The sequence below is a fragment of the Larus michahellis genome, chromosome Z, assembly GCF_964199755.1.
Source record: "Larus michahellis chromosome Z, bLarMic1.1, whole genome shotgun sequence".
In the NCBI taxonomy this organism is placed as follows: domain Eukaryota; kingdom Metazoa; phylum Chordata; class Aves; order Charadriiformes; family Laridae; genus Larus; species Larus michahellis.
Genome location: NC_133930.1, coordinates 54,886,749 through 54,902,981, shown reverse-complemented (window position 1 = coordinate 54,902,981; position 16,233 = coordinate 54,886,749). Strand labels below are relative to the sequence as shown.

General features: G+C 44.3%; 1 protein-coding gene across 13 annotated transcripts in view; it reads left to right on the top strand.

Moving 5' to 3' along the window:
* NRG1 (neuregulin 1) overlaps window positions 1-14,471 on the top strand; it is a 469,260-nt gene extending 454,789 nt beyond the window's left edge. For 12 of the 13 annotated variants that reach the window (XM_074569470.1, XM_074569471.1, XM_074569466.1 and 9 more), the window contains 5 exons: window positions 2,976-3,078; window positions 6,436-6,562; window positions 8,020-8,150; window positions 8,678-8,881; window positions 12,941-14,471. In XM_074569470.1, the coding sequence (XP_074425571.1) occupies window positions 2,976-3,078; window positions 6,436-6,562; window positions 8,020-8,150; window positions 8,678-8,881; window positions 12,941-13,592 (1,217 nt within the window). In that variant the 3' untranslated portion in view covers window positions 13,593-14,471. The remainder of the gene's footprint in view (window positions 1-2,975; window positions 3,079-6,435; window positions 6,563-8,019; window positions 8,151-8,677; window positions 8,882-12,940) is intronic. The other variant, XM_074569460.1, reaches the window with a different exon arrangement.
* The last annotated feature ends 1,762 nt before the right edge of the window (window positions 14,472-16,233 follow it).

The window sequence follows — 16,233 nt, the reverse complement described above, 5'->3', positions numbered from 1 at the left end:
GTGGGAGTTCGGTCCCTGCTTCACAAAACTCTTCTGGCCTTAAACAGAGAGGCCAAGGCTTGTCCTCAAGGCACCATGCTGCTTACAGAGCGGTGGCCCAGATCCCTAGTCATGTCCTGGCTTGCCAGCATCCCCTGCTGCCCGTAGCAGCCCCCACAGGACACCTGGGCAACCCCCAGTCGGCCTCTGGTGTCCCAGGCAGCAAGACCCTGTTAGCCAGGAGTACGGCCAAATTTACACAGGAGCTTGCTGATTTGCTGGGCAGGACATGCCAGGAGACATGTGCCTTCCCAGGCAGCCATTCCCTTCATGGCTTGAGGGAGGGCATGGCAGCGGCACCCTTCATGCACACCATGTCAAGCTGGATCATCCTAAGGGCCTCGTTTGGAAGGGCACGGGAGGGAATTAAGGCAATGAAAGCAGACCCCGGGGTTTACCTCTCCATGCCTTTCAAGGCCTACAGTCCCACAGACGTCCTACAGACGTGCCGGTGTGAGGAGCGTTGCTCAGGGATGCACCCACAGCCCTGGTCCCTTGCTGTCCCCTCCCTGCCCTCCAGTGGGTGAGAGCCCAGAAGCGTCCAACACACAAGCGACAAGCCTCAACCCACTGGCAGCCTTAGCGAGGCCATCACCGGCCAGCTGCCGGGCTCATTTGCAACACCCTCAGCCTGGATTAAACCTTCTGGAGTCAGTGCAATTTTTCCCTCACTATAAACAGCCAAGAAGAATTTCCACTGTCAATTAATCTTCTTCCTCCTCTCCGTTTTCTTCCAGAAAAACGGGTCGAAATGTCCTAATTCATTTTGCTTTCACAAGCTAACAGCTGACAGCATGACAAAAAAAAAAAAAAAAGAATAATTCAAAGCCTTTCAAATTTGCCCCTAAATTGCTTAGCACAATTCTCTTGTTTCCTGTGACATCCTCGTAATACACCATTTCCATGGCTAACTAATAAGCGCTTTCAGAAGGGGCAAAACTGGGAAGGGGATCAAGTGCCACTAACTAGCCTAGGCGAGGAGTTATGCTGTATGAGAAATCCCTTCACACTCTGCTTCAACCTTTTTGTTTTGTCCCCAAGCTTTTCTTCACTCTGTTTTTTCCAGTATCAAGCATGCTGTGCCAGGCCTGCAGTTGACTTCTCAACCCTTTAACCTTGTCTTTCCCTATATTTCACTTTCCTTTTTTTGTCTTTGTCCTTGTTTGGTTTGGAGTTTCAGCCCTTTCTTCCTTCCCTTTTTTGACTTTCTGTTCTTGGAGTTATATTTTTGTTTTCTTTAATACATTTTTGCAGCATCCTTGTTTTACCAAACTCACTTCTTCCCCACCCCCTCCCCCCTTGTTAATAATCAGTGCAATTAATTTTGTCTGACAGTGCTCATGACCTGTTTGCTGGTGTTTTGGTTTATAGTGGGTTTGGCTTGTATCATAAATTTATCCCATGGTGAGGTGCATTGTATCAGAGAAATTAAGATTTCTTTTTTGCTTTGTGGTTTGTTGCACGGAATATTTGCCATTTGCCCACAGCAACTTCAAAGCTAAACTAGATAAGACCAGGAAACACATTGGAAGAATAACTACTCCCTCTTCAGTAGAGAGCATTTTCTCCCGAATTGTCATGGCATTTTTCACAGCACATCATTTAAGTGCCTGAGCTTGGACAGAGACACATGGCACATGCGAGAGATTGTTGTGTGTCTCTGTACCTCCTGGTGAATTGCCCCACAGACCTTTTATGTTCATTTAAGTCCCTTCTGGCAGGAATAATGCTGGCATTTATCCCAAAGATAGTGCAGAGCTGCACAGCTTTTATTCATTCATTTATTTTTAATCACCTGATGGTATTCCGACTGTGGTCAATATTGCAGTCTGACCTAAGGCCACCTTCCAGTATGGATCCTCCAGGGCAAGTTTTCTGGACTGTCTGCTTAATCAAAAATAAGGCTTGAGAAAAGCTAGACACACATTATTTTTTTCTAAAAGGAGGAATGCAAATCTTCATGCATAAAGCATCAGCACAGAACATGCCTCTGTTTCAGCGCTCCTTACATTAAGTTTCCCCAGCACAGCATGCAGCGATGCTCTCTGCCAAGCATGAGCGAGGCTGGAATGCATGGGTAGCTCCAACCCAAACATTACCAGTGCTACTAATGTCTTTACAATAGCGAAATATCTCTGATGAACGAGATCGGTAACAAGTTGTTGTCACTGAGCAAGCTGCCACTGTAGATAGAGCAGTTCCTTTGTTCGACACAAAGAGACACAAGTAGAAACCCAGCATTTCTCTGATACAAAGCACTGCTGGTTGTTGATGTTGCTGTGTTTTTGGAGGAGCACTGGAGAAAGAGTCTGAATTTTATGACCAGAGCTCAAAATCTGTCTTCCTTTCCATTGGTAATATAATTACAAGCCAAGCTTATGTCTCAAATACAGAAAGTTATTTTGAAATCTCTCCTGTAAAGACAACTGAGATATAAATTGACATGGGGGCAGAGGGACATTGGATATGAAAACAATCCAAAAAGATAATACGAAAATAAATTTCTTTTAAGGCCTGTAAAATTGGCCTTCATTCCAGCTGTCTTTGCAGAGTAAAACTTCCAAAGCATTTGCAAATTCATGTTATTACCTTAGTGCATTGCATTTTTATTTCCAGAAAATGCTGAGTATTTGTCAATTGTGAAGTTGTTTCTTAGATATTATTCCTGTTGACTTAAACAAATAAAAAAAAAAAAAAGATTACTTTTGACTATAATCGTATGGATGATAGCTCGTCACCAGTAATGTGTTAAGAGCTTATGGTATAGTCCTGTTCTCCCTGCAGTCAATAATGAGTTTGCCTGAAGTGTGGTGGCTGTGTTTTGGTGTGGCTGTTTAAATCTGTGCAGTCGTTTGTAGCATGCCAGCTGTTGACTGTGTGCTCCTTGCCTAGCCATCCTCCATGTTGTGACCTTCTCTGTTTTTGTCCCTTTCTAGAAGCTGAGGAACTGTACCAGAAACGGGTGCTGACCATAACTGGCATTTGCATTGCTCTTCTAGTAGTTGGCATCATGTGTGTTGTGGCCTACTGCAAAACCAAGTAAACTTTTCTCTTCTTTTTTATATCTGTGGTTGTTGGTCAGGGCCTTCCCACCTAACTGTAGCTTCTAGTCCTCTGAGCATAATGTTGTGTCTGGGTTTCTCCAGAGATGAACTGAAGAGACAAACCTGTGGCCAGGGTGCTCTGGTCCAAGCTAGTTGGGTGCAGGTCTCCGTGACCATCAGCACTGCAAAAATAAGATGGGTATCTGAAAGGTTTCTCACCCAAATGTGACTCGAGCGAATTTCACTGACTTGCAATTCTTTGTCTATCACCCATTCCAGCTGGGTTTCCCCAGCTGGAAAGGAACAAACCCCAACACTGGAGTCATGTTACTCTCCAGCAGTAAATTTTACATATCAGCCTAGTTTGTTTGTACTTGAGGCAAGATTAACGGTGCTAAAAGTTACTAAACACCAAAGGCCAAAGAACTGAACACGAAAGTGCTCCCAGTGCAAAAGCAGGCACTTAAATGCATTCTGTGGGTCTCTGTAAATTACTGGGGGTGACTCTCAAACACGCATGAGGCACTCTGGACCATAAATTACACTGAACATCAGCAGGATTTGTGCTGCCCAAACTTCTGGCTGCTCTTATAAATCTCCCCACCAAAACACAGAAAACCCATATCATAAATCTTCCACATTGGTATAAACCTGATTTACTGTTGCAGGAACTGATTGGCAGTTGGATTGTTGGCTTTCCTTGTAAGCCCCACCAATAATGGATGTGTTAAAAGAAAGGGAGAAGGGGAATCATTTACCACCCTCAGTGAGAGTCCAGCCACACACACGCTGCTCGCACCTACAACCTTGTGAAACGAGTGGGGAACAACTGAAGCAGTAATATAGAATGAGATCAATAGTGCTTTTAGAAATGACAACTGGCAAGCCAGGGAGGCTAAACAATATCTTTCCTTCTCCAAAGTTCATCAAAATCAGCCAGGACATCCCCTGTAGTCCTGGGTCCTGAAGTATGGTTTTCTATACAAAGAACCCCCAGAATCCATCATGGGTCTGGATGCTTAGTCACAGTTTGTCCCAGACATCAGCAATCACTGCCAGCCACGAGTGAAATGTTTTCAAACGCAACTGATGAGAGTGAAAGTGAGCTGCCAGTTCATGGCCCTCCAAAGGCAGCAGTGATGCCAGACTGCTATCTGTGAGATGTTTCCCCATGCTCTTTCTTCCTAATAGGGGAAAACCCAGAAACCAGGGGAAGTCTGGAATGGTGTTAGGAGAACACACTAAATAAAATGTAATAGCTTAGATTTTTTGGTCTCCTGACAAGAGATACTGCTGGTCAAATACTAAGGCAATATCTTCTGACACTGAGTCTTAATTCAGAGGTGCTTTATTTTCAAGTCATTTACACTAAGGGTAAGGCTTCTCAGAATAAGTGAAGTACACATTGGCTTTCCCATTATTCTTTCTTCTTAGTTTCCTGGAGTAATTTATTTTTTTAGTTAGTGTCCTTTTGCTAGAGGACAGACAGCACACATGGAAGCATGCAAAATGCAAATGCATTGATCGCTGAAGGTGGGAAGTAATGCGGTTTCCTCAGGAGAGATTCCTGGGCACTATGTGCCAGGATCTCAGACCCATAGGTGATGAACTCAAACTCTTTCTAGAACCCACTTTCTCTATCATGTCAGGGGACTTGGGTTGTGTTCAGCTCCCAAGGTCTCCAAGGTCTCATGGAGGGGTGCTATGAAATCAAGTTATACCCTTGTCTGTATTGCTTCTCAGCCCAGGCAGGTCTTCGGGTAGCTGCTCAGATATCTCCTGGCACTGCACTCTCCATCCACCTTAAGCACCTGTGTGTCCTAAGATGATGCCTGGTTATCCTCCAAACACAAAGCCCACATGGACCAGGGGCTGTGTCCTGCTGAGACAGGAGCATTCCCAAGGCAGCCGTGTCTGCTTATACCATTCATGTGGAGTGACATAAATTAAATGTCTTCCACTATCCAGGCACATACACACAGAGAAAATATGTAAAATGCAGTGTGTCAAGTCATGTTTTCTTTGTCTTTAAGCTTCCTTGGCTATCAAGCTTCAACATATTTATAGTTTTCCCTCCCCCCTCCTTTTTGGAAAGCTTGGAATAGTCCCCTTGAGTTCAAAACACGATTGAAAATGGTTATATCTTACAGTGTCCTACCCTGCCAAAACTATCTGCACTTCTGCATACAGCTTAGGGAATTGTGTGTATTTTAGTTCTTACTACAGCCAAGGTCATATGCACTCTGCAGTGTGTTGGAGCCTGCATCCTCCCTTCACTTCCCTGGATTCTGTGGCAGGATGGTGGAAATTCTCCAGTATAATCAGACAAAACTGGGGAATATTGATAAATTAAGTCTGGAATTGAACAGCTCTTTGCCTGGTTATTTATTTTGGTGTTCTATTTAGTGCATTCTGCATGGCCTTCACAGCACCAGGTTTTCCTATACTGCAAGTTTTGTTAGTGACAGCTTGCAGTGATCTCCTGTAAAGCTCTCTTGAGGAGAGCTGGAAAGATTAGCAACTGGGGAAGGAGCAGCTGAGGACGGGGCACAGTGGAAGCATCCAAGTCAGCCAGAGACCCTGCCATTAGTGCATGTGGTTGGTGGATATTTCTCCTGAATGCATTGGCAGCCCTGGCATCTACCTGGCAATCATTAGGTTCCAGAGTTAATCTGTTGTTGCTGTAACGAAACCTTCCAGAGCTGCCAGGGTGGCTGCAGGCTCAGGCATACCTCACACACTCACCCACTTTGGATTTCCAGGGCTTCCTGTGCACCCTTCACTCCTTTAACACGCTTATGTATTTGGAGTGCACTGTTTAGGTAGGGGACATATCCCACAAAAAAATAGCTGCCACATCACAAAGATCACGGCACACGCCATGTTTTCCAGTGGCCACAAGCAAGTCCCGAGGCGAGGCCACCTCAGCTCCCTGTTGTGAATGGAGAAGCGTCACCTGGTGGGCTGTCAGAAACCTGGCCGTGGCCACGGTGAGGGTGTCAAGGTGGCTGGGTTAAAATCTCTTCCCCCTCCCTTCTGAGTGCAGAAAAGAGCTCCTCCTGAGATGGACCGTGGCTTAGAAATGGCTTCCCTCTTCGTCGCACTTTTTTCCGTCCCTGTGTGGCCTGCTGACTCCTGGAAGGGTTCCCACACGTCCTTCCCCCTCTGCAGGTCCTCACAGCTCCAGCTGCAATTAGACCTGCGGTCTTCAGAGTTATTCTGAGATCTTGCAGCGGTGGGGAAAGTGCTGGCAAAAAAGTGATGTTGTATTATTATCATCATCATCAACGTGCTGAAAGGTGCAGCTGCTTTCCCTTTGTCTATTAAAATCATTTCCATGTTTCATGCACAGGAAACAGAGAAAAAAGTTGCATGACCGCCTTCGGCAGAGCTTGCGCTCAGAAAGGAACAATGTGATGAACATGGCCAACGGGCCACACCACCCCAACCCGCCGCCTGATAACGTCCAGCTGGTGAACGTAGGTTTTACTGCCCACATTTCAACCTAGGCTTCTAGTGCCATAGCAAAGCTCACCCCACAGATTTTAAATTTCTACCTGCCACAGGCTCGTGACTGAATTCTCTTGGCTTTCTCCACCCAAAACCAATTATGGACTTTGCAAAACATATGCAGTAAAATGAGATATGTTTCTGCAGATGGACAGTTTACTGGGGTGTGTCTCGGTGTTGCAGCTGTGCCTGTGGATCTAGTACACCAAAAGCAAGAAAATTACCTCAGAAAAAAAATGCTAACAGCTCTACAGCAGGGCTTAGTGCTGTAGGGATCAATTTCTTCAAACACACGTCTTGCTCTTCCTACTGCCCTTGGCCTGATGGTTGGTGGGTAGGGACAGCCCCTTTGAATCAGGAATGTGACATTATGAGTTCAGGGGTAAAAGTCTGAGTAAAGATCTCGCCTGGACAGTAGCAGTGGCTGGGAGATGGGGCTGAAGTAGATACTCCACCAGCATCCCCCAGCCATTTGTCAGAGCAGAGAGTTACTCTTCAACTAACCCCTTGGCCAAGCCCCTTGGCCTTCATGGCTAGGGCTCACACTGTCTGTAGCTGCTTCCACCTGTCCTCCCTTTCCCAGAGAAGCCTGCTGCCTGGAGGGAATGTTGGCTTCCTGCCACCTCAAGCCATCCCCACTCTCCTGCTCCACGTATTCATGACAGCTCATTGCAGGGGTGAGCCCTGGCTCTGCTAAGTCAACGGCAGCGCTCACACTGACCTTGATTAAGGCCGAGACACCTTTTCAGAAGAGCTCAGCTTCCAATATTTCCCCTCAAAAGACCTAAATCCATGGTCAGATTATTAAGAGAGGGGAAACTAGGATTCCCCACTGAGCAGAATGGAGAGTCCTACCAGTGACAGCATTGCAGGGGGAAAAGCTATGTGGGAGGTTGGGCACTGCACACCTCCAGTCCCATCTCAGGAGACTTTGGCCCCTTCCACAGATCATCCCCTGATGAATAGGTCTGACCTGGTGCTGCATCCATGGGCACTGAAAATAGCCATTTCCTGCCCAGATTCTTACCCTGCAGAGAACAATTGCTACTGCTGACTACTGACATCTTCTCCATCAGAGAACAGTATTTTTGATGTGTCTAGGGGGGCTGCCTTTCCAGGTCTCTATCCATTTGGACCTTGTTAAATACATATGTTGTTTATAGCCTGATTGGCATGCAGTCCTTTGCTAATTTCGTCATTTGTTTCCCCCTACTTTGAGTTTAGATGGGGTATGTATGCAGAGGTGTACAGAACGTGCTCAAATATGCCAGTGTGGTTTCTGCCTGTATTTAAGTGACAAAGTTTGTGCTTTGGCATATATGAAAAACTGCAATTTAGTGGGGAGGGGACAGGGATTGGAAGTCATATCTGCAAATGTGCTGTGAATTACAGTTTGTAAACCTGGGGTTTGTCTGGGTTTTTTCAGCAGTACGTTTCAAAAAATGTAATCTCCAGTGAGCATGTCATCGAGCGAGAAACAGAGACCTCATTTTCTACGAGCCACTACACCTCAACAACACATCACTCCGTGACAGTCACCCAGACACCCAGCCACAGGTACTGGTGGGGGAAGGCAAACAGCCCCTCTAATATCTGTTCTGTTGCTGTTGCAAAACCGAAAAGATGTGTGAAAAAACAAACCCAGAAAAATCTATGCTTCCTTCATAGTGTTTTCATTTAAAGACTAACATTATTTGATGTCATGTTACCTAAGTAATCATCTTTCCAGGAATTTGCAAAGATCTTTATTGAGTGAGTGTCATTCCAATACTTTTACAGTGAATTTTAGTATATGTAAAGTGTTTAGTAAATGTAAAATGTTTAGTATATCTAAAGTGGTGACTAGAAGGCCTATCTTCCCTCTCCTTTTATCCACACATACAAAATCGTCTTGGTGCATGTGAATTCATACAAGTAGTAAAACTCTGCAGCCCCAGTTACCAACCTGAAGGTTACGCTGCACATCTCGAGCAGCAACAGAGCCCTTCCTCTCCCCTGGCTAAATTTCTGCTTATCTGTTTGCCACCAAAGCACCCTCTCATGCTCCCCTTCCTTCTTTTCCTTTCCTGGTTGCTGCTCTCCAGCTGGAGTAATGGCCACACTGAAAGCATCCTCTCTGAAAGCCACTCAGTGCTCGTCAGCTCCTCCATGGAGAACAGCAGGCACACCAGCCCAGCAGGACCCCGGGGCCGCCTCAATGGCATTGGTGGACCACGGGAAGGCAACAGCTTCCTCCGGCATGCGAGAGAGACCCCTGACTCCTACCGAGACTCTCCTCACAGTGAAAGGTAGGACACACTACCTCGTTGCTTTCAGCTGGCAAGACCAGGTGTTCCCGGATGGTTTCAAAGCTTGGGAGCACAGGAGGAAACTCAACAGTGCAGCTGTTCATGTAGGGCATACATCGCCTCATTTATAGAGGCAGAGAGCTTGGTGGTAGTTTAAAGTCTACCAAAAGAATTTCTTCTCTTCTTGCCTCTGCTGGATTTATTCCTAACAGCCAGCAGCTCACATTTGGATAAGCTCCACTGAAGTCGTTTGTCAGAAATTTCCGCTGTAAAGTAAAAACAGATCTTTGCCTAATTACCAGTTTCTTAGGAGAAGCAAGTGAGAAAACGGAGGGGTTTTGTGAGACACAAAAGGTGGGGAGAAAGCCACATATTGATTCATAGGAGGAGGACTCCTAAGCAATATAGGAATTCTGCTGCCACCTGCTTTCTGGGGGATTCCAGCTCCTAAACACGTTATCTCCTTCAAAAATTCCCTTGACACTTTATTAAATAAAAGCAAGGAACACAAAGTGCAAGCCAGAGTAACCCAGGTTGTTATTAAATCAAGAGTGGTTAGAAAGAAAGCTGGCAAGGAATTTTCCAACAAAGTAATTTTTTCTCTGAAAAGGCTGCTTCATCAGAACCTAAGGTCTACCTTGAAAAGCATCAGTTGCAAGAAAACTTCTGGTGAAAAAGTTTTCTCAGCTTTAGGCTAGGATTTTACCTCAAGAGCATGGGATCACTTCCCAAAAGGAAGACTGAGAAGAAACAAGACATTTAAAGATAGCTTTTTCTCCCAACAAACAGAGGCAGAAGAAAAGGAAGACAAAGGGTTACTGGACCAATTCTCTGCGCATTGTGAAATCACGAGGGATTTGATCTCGTGGGATGTCCGTGATGTCAAAAATGCAGCCAGGCAATCCCCAAGGAGACTGAGTTGTGTAGGAGACAAATTGCGGTTTCCAGAAAAATTAATGTGCAAGTACAGCAAAAGCCGTTTTTGTGGTACTCCCTCTGCTACACAAAGAACAACTGGTTAGCAGCAGGATAAGGCATCGCAACTGAGGGGTGTCTAAATAAGGCCTGTATGACCACTAAGGATAGCGAACTGTCTCTCTCCTTATAACAAAGTTACCTGTTATTTACCATGGAATTTAGCTTCTAGATATGTGGCTCACAAGGCACAAACAGACATGGCCCTGATCCGGCAGAGCACTTTAACAAGATCAACTTTTAGTCATGCAAGTAGCCCCGATGAAAACAGCGAGATTACTCACTGGGCTAGAGCTCAGCATGTGCTTAAGTGCTTTGCTGGACCAGGACCTATAGCAGTAAATACTGCATTGTCTCCTGCCTGGGAACCGTATGGGACGCACGGCCACACGCCCACCGACGGCGAGCATTACAGCTCTGTATATTTGGGCATCTGCCTGTGAGAAGCAAAGGTCCTTTGCACTGTCTTCCCACATTGCCTGTGACACCTGGAGCATCATTCTGATATGAGCTGTTTAGATTTTTGCTGGGAGGAAGCAGGAGGGAAGGAGTGTGTGTCTTTCCATTTCAATAAGAAGAAAGAAGGCATTTCATCAATTATTGTGTTTCTTGAAGATGATGCTACAGGTGAAAAGCAGCAACTTTTCTGTGATAATTCACCAGGCATGTGCCTGAAAAGACCATGAATTTGGAATGCAGAAGATAGTTCCCTGGGCATTAAATTGGGCCTCATCTACTTTTAGCAAGCAGGAAATACATGGCAGGTTATTTCTGAGATGGATTGCTTGTATGTGTGTGTATATAAGGGCGAAAATGAGAGTTATTTGCAACTAAAAATGACTCTAAAACATAAAGGAATGTATGAGCTGACAAATTACTTCCTGAAGCCATCAAATGTTGCTGTGCTGTGAATTGGTAGATCAAGGCCATGCTCCCTCCACCTTCCAGTCCCCAGCTACTTCACAATTTTGAAAGGAAATAGAATAGATATTTATGAGGGTTTCTCTTGCTTTACCCCATGCTTTTGTTGTATCCCATGCCCTGACACCTGTTTACATGAGCAGAGGTCCCAAGAACCTATATTTCAGAAGGTCCTTAGCCGGCCTAGAGGAGAGAAGATCAAAAAGCACCATCTCTGCATGAAAGGCTGGACTCCATGATGAAGTTGGCAGCATGTAACTAGTTAATGCTTGTTGGCTGGCCGTGGATATGCTCTGATCCCCTTTCACTGAGCCAGCATGGTTTATCTCTTCTTGGCAGTGAAGCTGGATAAATCTATCGCTGTTTAACCTTCCTTTCGGGATGGGCTAGAGCTGCGTGTGTTTGGCTCCCATGCCTCAGCTCACGAACAGCAGCTTGTTAGCACTGCCCCATTACGGTGTGGGGGAATACACCAGAAATGTGTCAATGCACAAACACCCCGGTACGGGTAACTTGACACTGATGGGAGTGTGAACCATACGCTGAAGACATTTTACTAACTTAGTGTGTTAACTGAAACAGTTTAGCTAAAATCCAGTGTGTCAAGATGTACGTCCAACACTGTGCCAGCTGGGGAAGTAGAAAGGCTTCAGTTTTTCATACAATGCCTATTTAAAAATGTGAAAGGGATGAAAGGAAAAATAAAAGAGTTATTTCATTCATCCAATGCATAAACCTATTAATTGTGCTGGCAACCAACTTGATTAATTCCCATGCATAACTCTAGTTTTGTTTTTCTTTCTCCTGTTCCTCAATTGAATTAAATTGATGCACCTCTACTGGAACCAATTTACTCCACTACACATGAGTTCAGGATCTGTCCTGGTTTCTTTTGTCCAATAACTCTTTTTTAATCAAGTGTAATATGTGCAACTGAGTCATATATTGGATAAGAAAGTTGAATTTAGATTTATTTTAGTAATTTCAGGTTCAGATAAATAAATCACTAATGAAAAACTAAATAACTTCATCAATCATAGCTATATAACTTGTCTCAATGGGCCTGTGTAAGAGATGGAGCTTAGAAAGATTTTGAATTTGGACACAGATGAAATTCAGGCAGGTGAACTTAGGATAAGAATAAAACCGAAGCCAAACTATGCAAAATGTCATGCTGGGCACTGTGCCTTTGATCAACAGGTTTCAGGCAGAAGATCCTCACCTGGCATGAATCTGCACAACCTCATAGCATCTCATGGAGCTCCGCTGAGTCAAACCAGCTGAGGCTCCCGCATTTTTTGTCCTCTTCCTTTGGGACAAGCACTGTACTGGCACCTGAGCTTTGTTTTCAGAAATCACCTTTGACCACTACCCTTTCCACAGAAACTTATGAAGGAATAGCGGCAAATTATGTAGAGAAATCATGAGCGCTAGGCCAGACAGTCCTCTCTGTTAGCATTTATTCCCACATGACAACAAATAACGCTCCATGTTTCTTTCCAGATAGATCTACCAGCCAGGGTAGATAGCATCCAAGGAGCAGAGCAGTGTAAAGCTACTGGAATGGTGCTGCAAACCCTCCTCTGACTACCCCCAGTGATTAAATTTAGCAGAACCTGGCTCTAGTTTTTGTTCAAGCTTTGCTTTCCTCCTTAGGCTGAGACAGTCTGGTTGCCAGAAGAGGGTGATGCCCCAAGAGGGCTGTCCCTCAGTTCCCTTCCTTTCTCTCCTTCTGTCTGTTTGTGTGCACCCCAGGTTCTGGTCAACTCCTGCCAGAAGTGCAGCACCCGATTTCCTTTTGAGAAAATACTTGCAAATGCATTTTGTTTTTGGCAGCCCCCCAGTCTCTGAATCCCATTCCTGGATTCATTCCAGGAATTTATTCTGGCAAATAATTTACAGTATCTCCATGGCTCTTCTGAGGCAAACAGACCTGGGGGCTTTGCTATGCTCCTCCCGCTCTCAAATGTTTTTCTCCGGAGTCCCAGAAGTCAGCAGTTTTATAGGATTAATAGCAGCAGGAAAGTTTCCCTGGTAGCCCTGTGTGAGGATGCTGGGGATCTTAAGGCATCCCTGCCTTTTCCCTCCCAGCCCACGAGAGCAGCTGTGTTCACATCACCACCACTCCTGTGCTCGCAACCTTTCCCCATCTCTTTTCTTCAGGTATGTCTCAGCTATGACCACACCAGCTCGCATGTCACCAGTTGATTTCCACACTCCAACTTCTCCCAAGTCCCCCCCCTCCAAAATGTCGCCACCAGCTTCCAGCTTGACCATCTCCGTCCCTTCAGTGGCGGTGAGTCCTTTCATAGAAGAGGAGCGACCACTGCTCCTGGTGACCCCGCCACGGCTACGTGAAAAGTACGACCACCACCTTCAGCAGTTCAACTCCTTCCATAACAATGCCACCCATGAAAGCAACAGCCTGCCACCAAGTCCTCTGCGGATAGTGGAGGATGAGGAGTATGAGACCACGCAGGAGTACGAACCAGCACAGGAGCCTCCAAAGAAACTCACCAACAGCCGGAGGGTCAAAAGAACAAAGCCCAATGGCCACATTTCCAGCAGGGTGGAAGTGGACTCTGACACGAGCTCTGAGAGCAGCAGCTCTGAGACGGAAACCGAAGATGAAAGAATAGGCGAGGATACACCGTTCCTGAGCATACAGAACCCCATGATGACCAGTCTGGAGCCAGCCGCTGCCTACCGGCTGGCTGAAAACAGGACTAACCCGGCAAATCGCTTCTCCACACCAGAAGAGTTGCAAGCAAGGTTGTCCAGTGTGATAGCTAACCAAGACCCTATTGCTGTATAAAACATAAAACACATAGATTCACATGTAAAACTTTATTTTATATAATGAAGTATTCCACCTTTAAATTAAACAATTTATTTTATTTTAGCAATTCCGCTGATAGAAAACAGGAGAGGGAAAAAAACTTTTATAAATTAAATATACGTATGTACAAATGTGTTATGTGCCATATGTAGCAATTTTTTACAGTATTTCAAAATGGGGAAAGATATCAATGGTGCCTTTATGTTATGTTACGTTGAGAGCAAGTTTTGTACAGTTACAATGATTGCTGTCCCATAGTATTTTGCAAAACCTTCTAGCCCTCAGTTGTCCTGGCTTTTTTGTGCACTGCGTTATAATGACTGGATGTATGATTTGCAAGAATTGCAGAAGTCCCTCTGGTCGCTTGTTGTAGAATCCCCAGATCAAAAAGCCCTGTAATGGCACTCCCCCCTACCCACCCCACCAGAAATACACACACACAGAGAAAAAAAAAGAGGAAAAAAAAAAAAAGCTGAAAAACAACAAAAAATATTTTCTTCTATAAGAAGTTTTATTTGCTTTCCGTATATGAAATGAGTTTTGTCTGCTCTCTGCCAGCCAAAAGGTTTGCTTCTTTGAGCACTGGGATAATAGTAGATCCAACAGCATGCTACTATTAATTACAGCAGGATAACAAAAAAAAAAAAGAAAAAAAAAGAAAAAAAAGCCAACCTGCATTAAATAATGTTACGTATAGAAAGAAAGTAATACTGTGATTTTAAACCAAATATATTATTAATCAGAGGTCAGCTTGTAATCACTAGGAGCTGCCATTTCATTATTTTCCAGATATTAATTGTTCTAGTTATCCCTTAGAAAATGGGTTTAGGTTAGCTGAGGCTTTGAACCCAATACTCAATTAAAAAAAAAAAAAAAAAAAGGAAAAAAGAAAAAAAAGAAAAAAAGACAAAAAAAAGATTTATATTAGTTTAAGTTAATGGGGCAAATATAGCGGATATCTGTAACCAAGCAAGGAAGAGATCTAGCTGGAAAACAAATGCCACTAATAAAAGTGCAATCAGTTTTCACCTCTATTTTTTAATGTTGATTTCTAATAGATGATTTATCCTTTTGTTTCCTCTCAATTTTCTCCCCTTTCTTCTCCTCCTCAGAAAGAACCCCGACAAACTTCTAGCAATACCTTGTTAGAGTTGCTGTTGGAGTAAGGGTTACTCTTGGACACAGAAATGTCTTTCAGGGAAGAACTGATTTGCTGACTCATTAAAAAGTATAGACAAGTAGGAAGGACATAGTGGAAGTATGGAGTTTGTTTCTACTTGCCTTTATTGACTCCATTATTTGGGCTGAGAGAGGCAAGGCTGATGCAAAAGCCCATTTACAATGGCAAGCACACCATGTGGATTACAGCCACAGTGTGCATGGCTATTTGATATCAGTGTTTAGATAGCCAGTGATGGCCTTGAAGTCTTTGACTAGTAATGAACAAGGATGCTGTCAGTGCTGGAGCAGTTGCATCCATTCAGACAGAAGCAAATGGCCTCTTTTGCACTGAATTCCTATCAGTTTAGTCAGGGTCTCTCTGCCTCTTCTCTTCTTTTGATTTCTGTTGTGTGTTCAGTTGGCACAGCATAGACTCAGGATTGATGTGGAAAACAAATGTTTTTCCTAGACTCCGGGGATTCTGAAAATGAGAACATATGTTCTACAGGTATTACTGAACTTTAAATAAGAGCCATGTCAAGAGAAAAGGAATTTCAGCCAAACTACACTCATCCTTTGGGCCACATCGTGGTCCCAGTTAAATGAAGAGAAATAAGTTAAGGAAATTTTGTGAGATGTAAACCTGAAGAACTAAAGTTCCTCAGTAAATTGTTCAAGCATATGCTTATGCTAATCCCGGCAAAAGTTATCTTCAGCATGTGCTAGACTCCCATTGACGCATCCAGCGCATGCATAACGTTAAGCATACGCTTAAGAGTTTTGCTGAACAAGGTGTCCAATTGATTTGAGACCTGAAAGCAAAGTCTAGTAAATAAAGCTGTTTATCAGGATGATAAAAATCAGTGAGTTGCTCACTGTATAAATCAACAACATCACATTAGTAAGAACATGGGTAAATCTACCTGGCCACCAGATTCAGCAAAAAAAGAACAAAAAGCCTCAGTACAGGAAGAAGATGATGACAAAGTTGTATGCTAGGATGTTGGTGGTAGAAGCAAAAGGCTAGGAAACTGGCATGGCTTTGGGCTACATGGTGGCTGAAATAGCACTGCTTATTTGAAAAGTCTATGGGAGATGGCAAAGTTTGTCAAATACGTTATGTCTGGATTTAAGTCCCCTTTGCTGTTTTTTCCCTAGCTGGCATGTACTTGAACACACTTTGCCTTTGCAGACTAAAACAAAAGCTCTCTACAAATTCTAGATACCATACACTCATTTTCATCCCTTTAGTCATGCCTATTTATCTGCAGTCCCGTGCAGCAGAACATCCACCTCCCCAGTAACTCTGCAACTCAGTAGCACAGAGGGCCAGGTGGGCTTTCCTGATGCAGACCACCAGTTTCCAAAGGATTTGCACTGCTGAGTTTCCAGAGGCACTTAAAAATCTGTTCTTTCAGTAAGGTCTCTGATACTGCAAAGATCTTACAGGACAGAT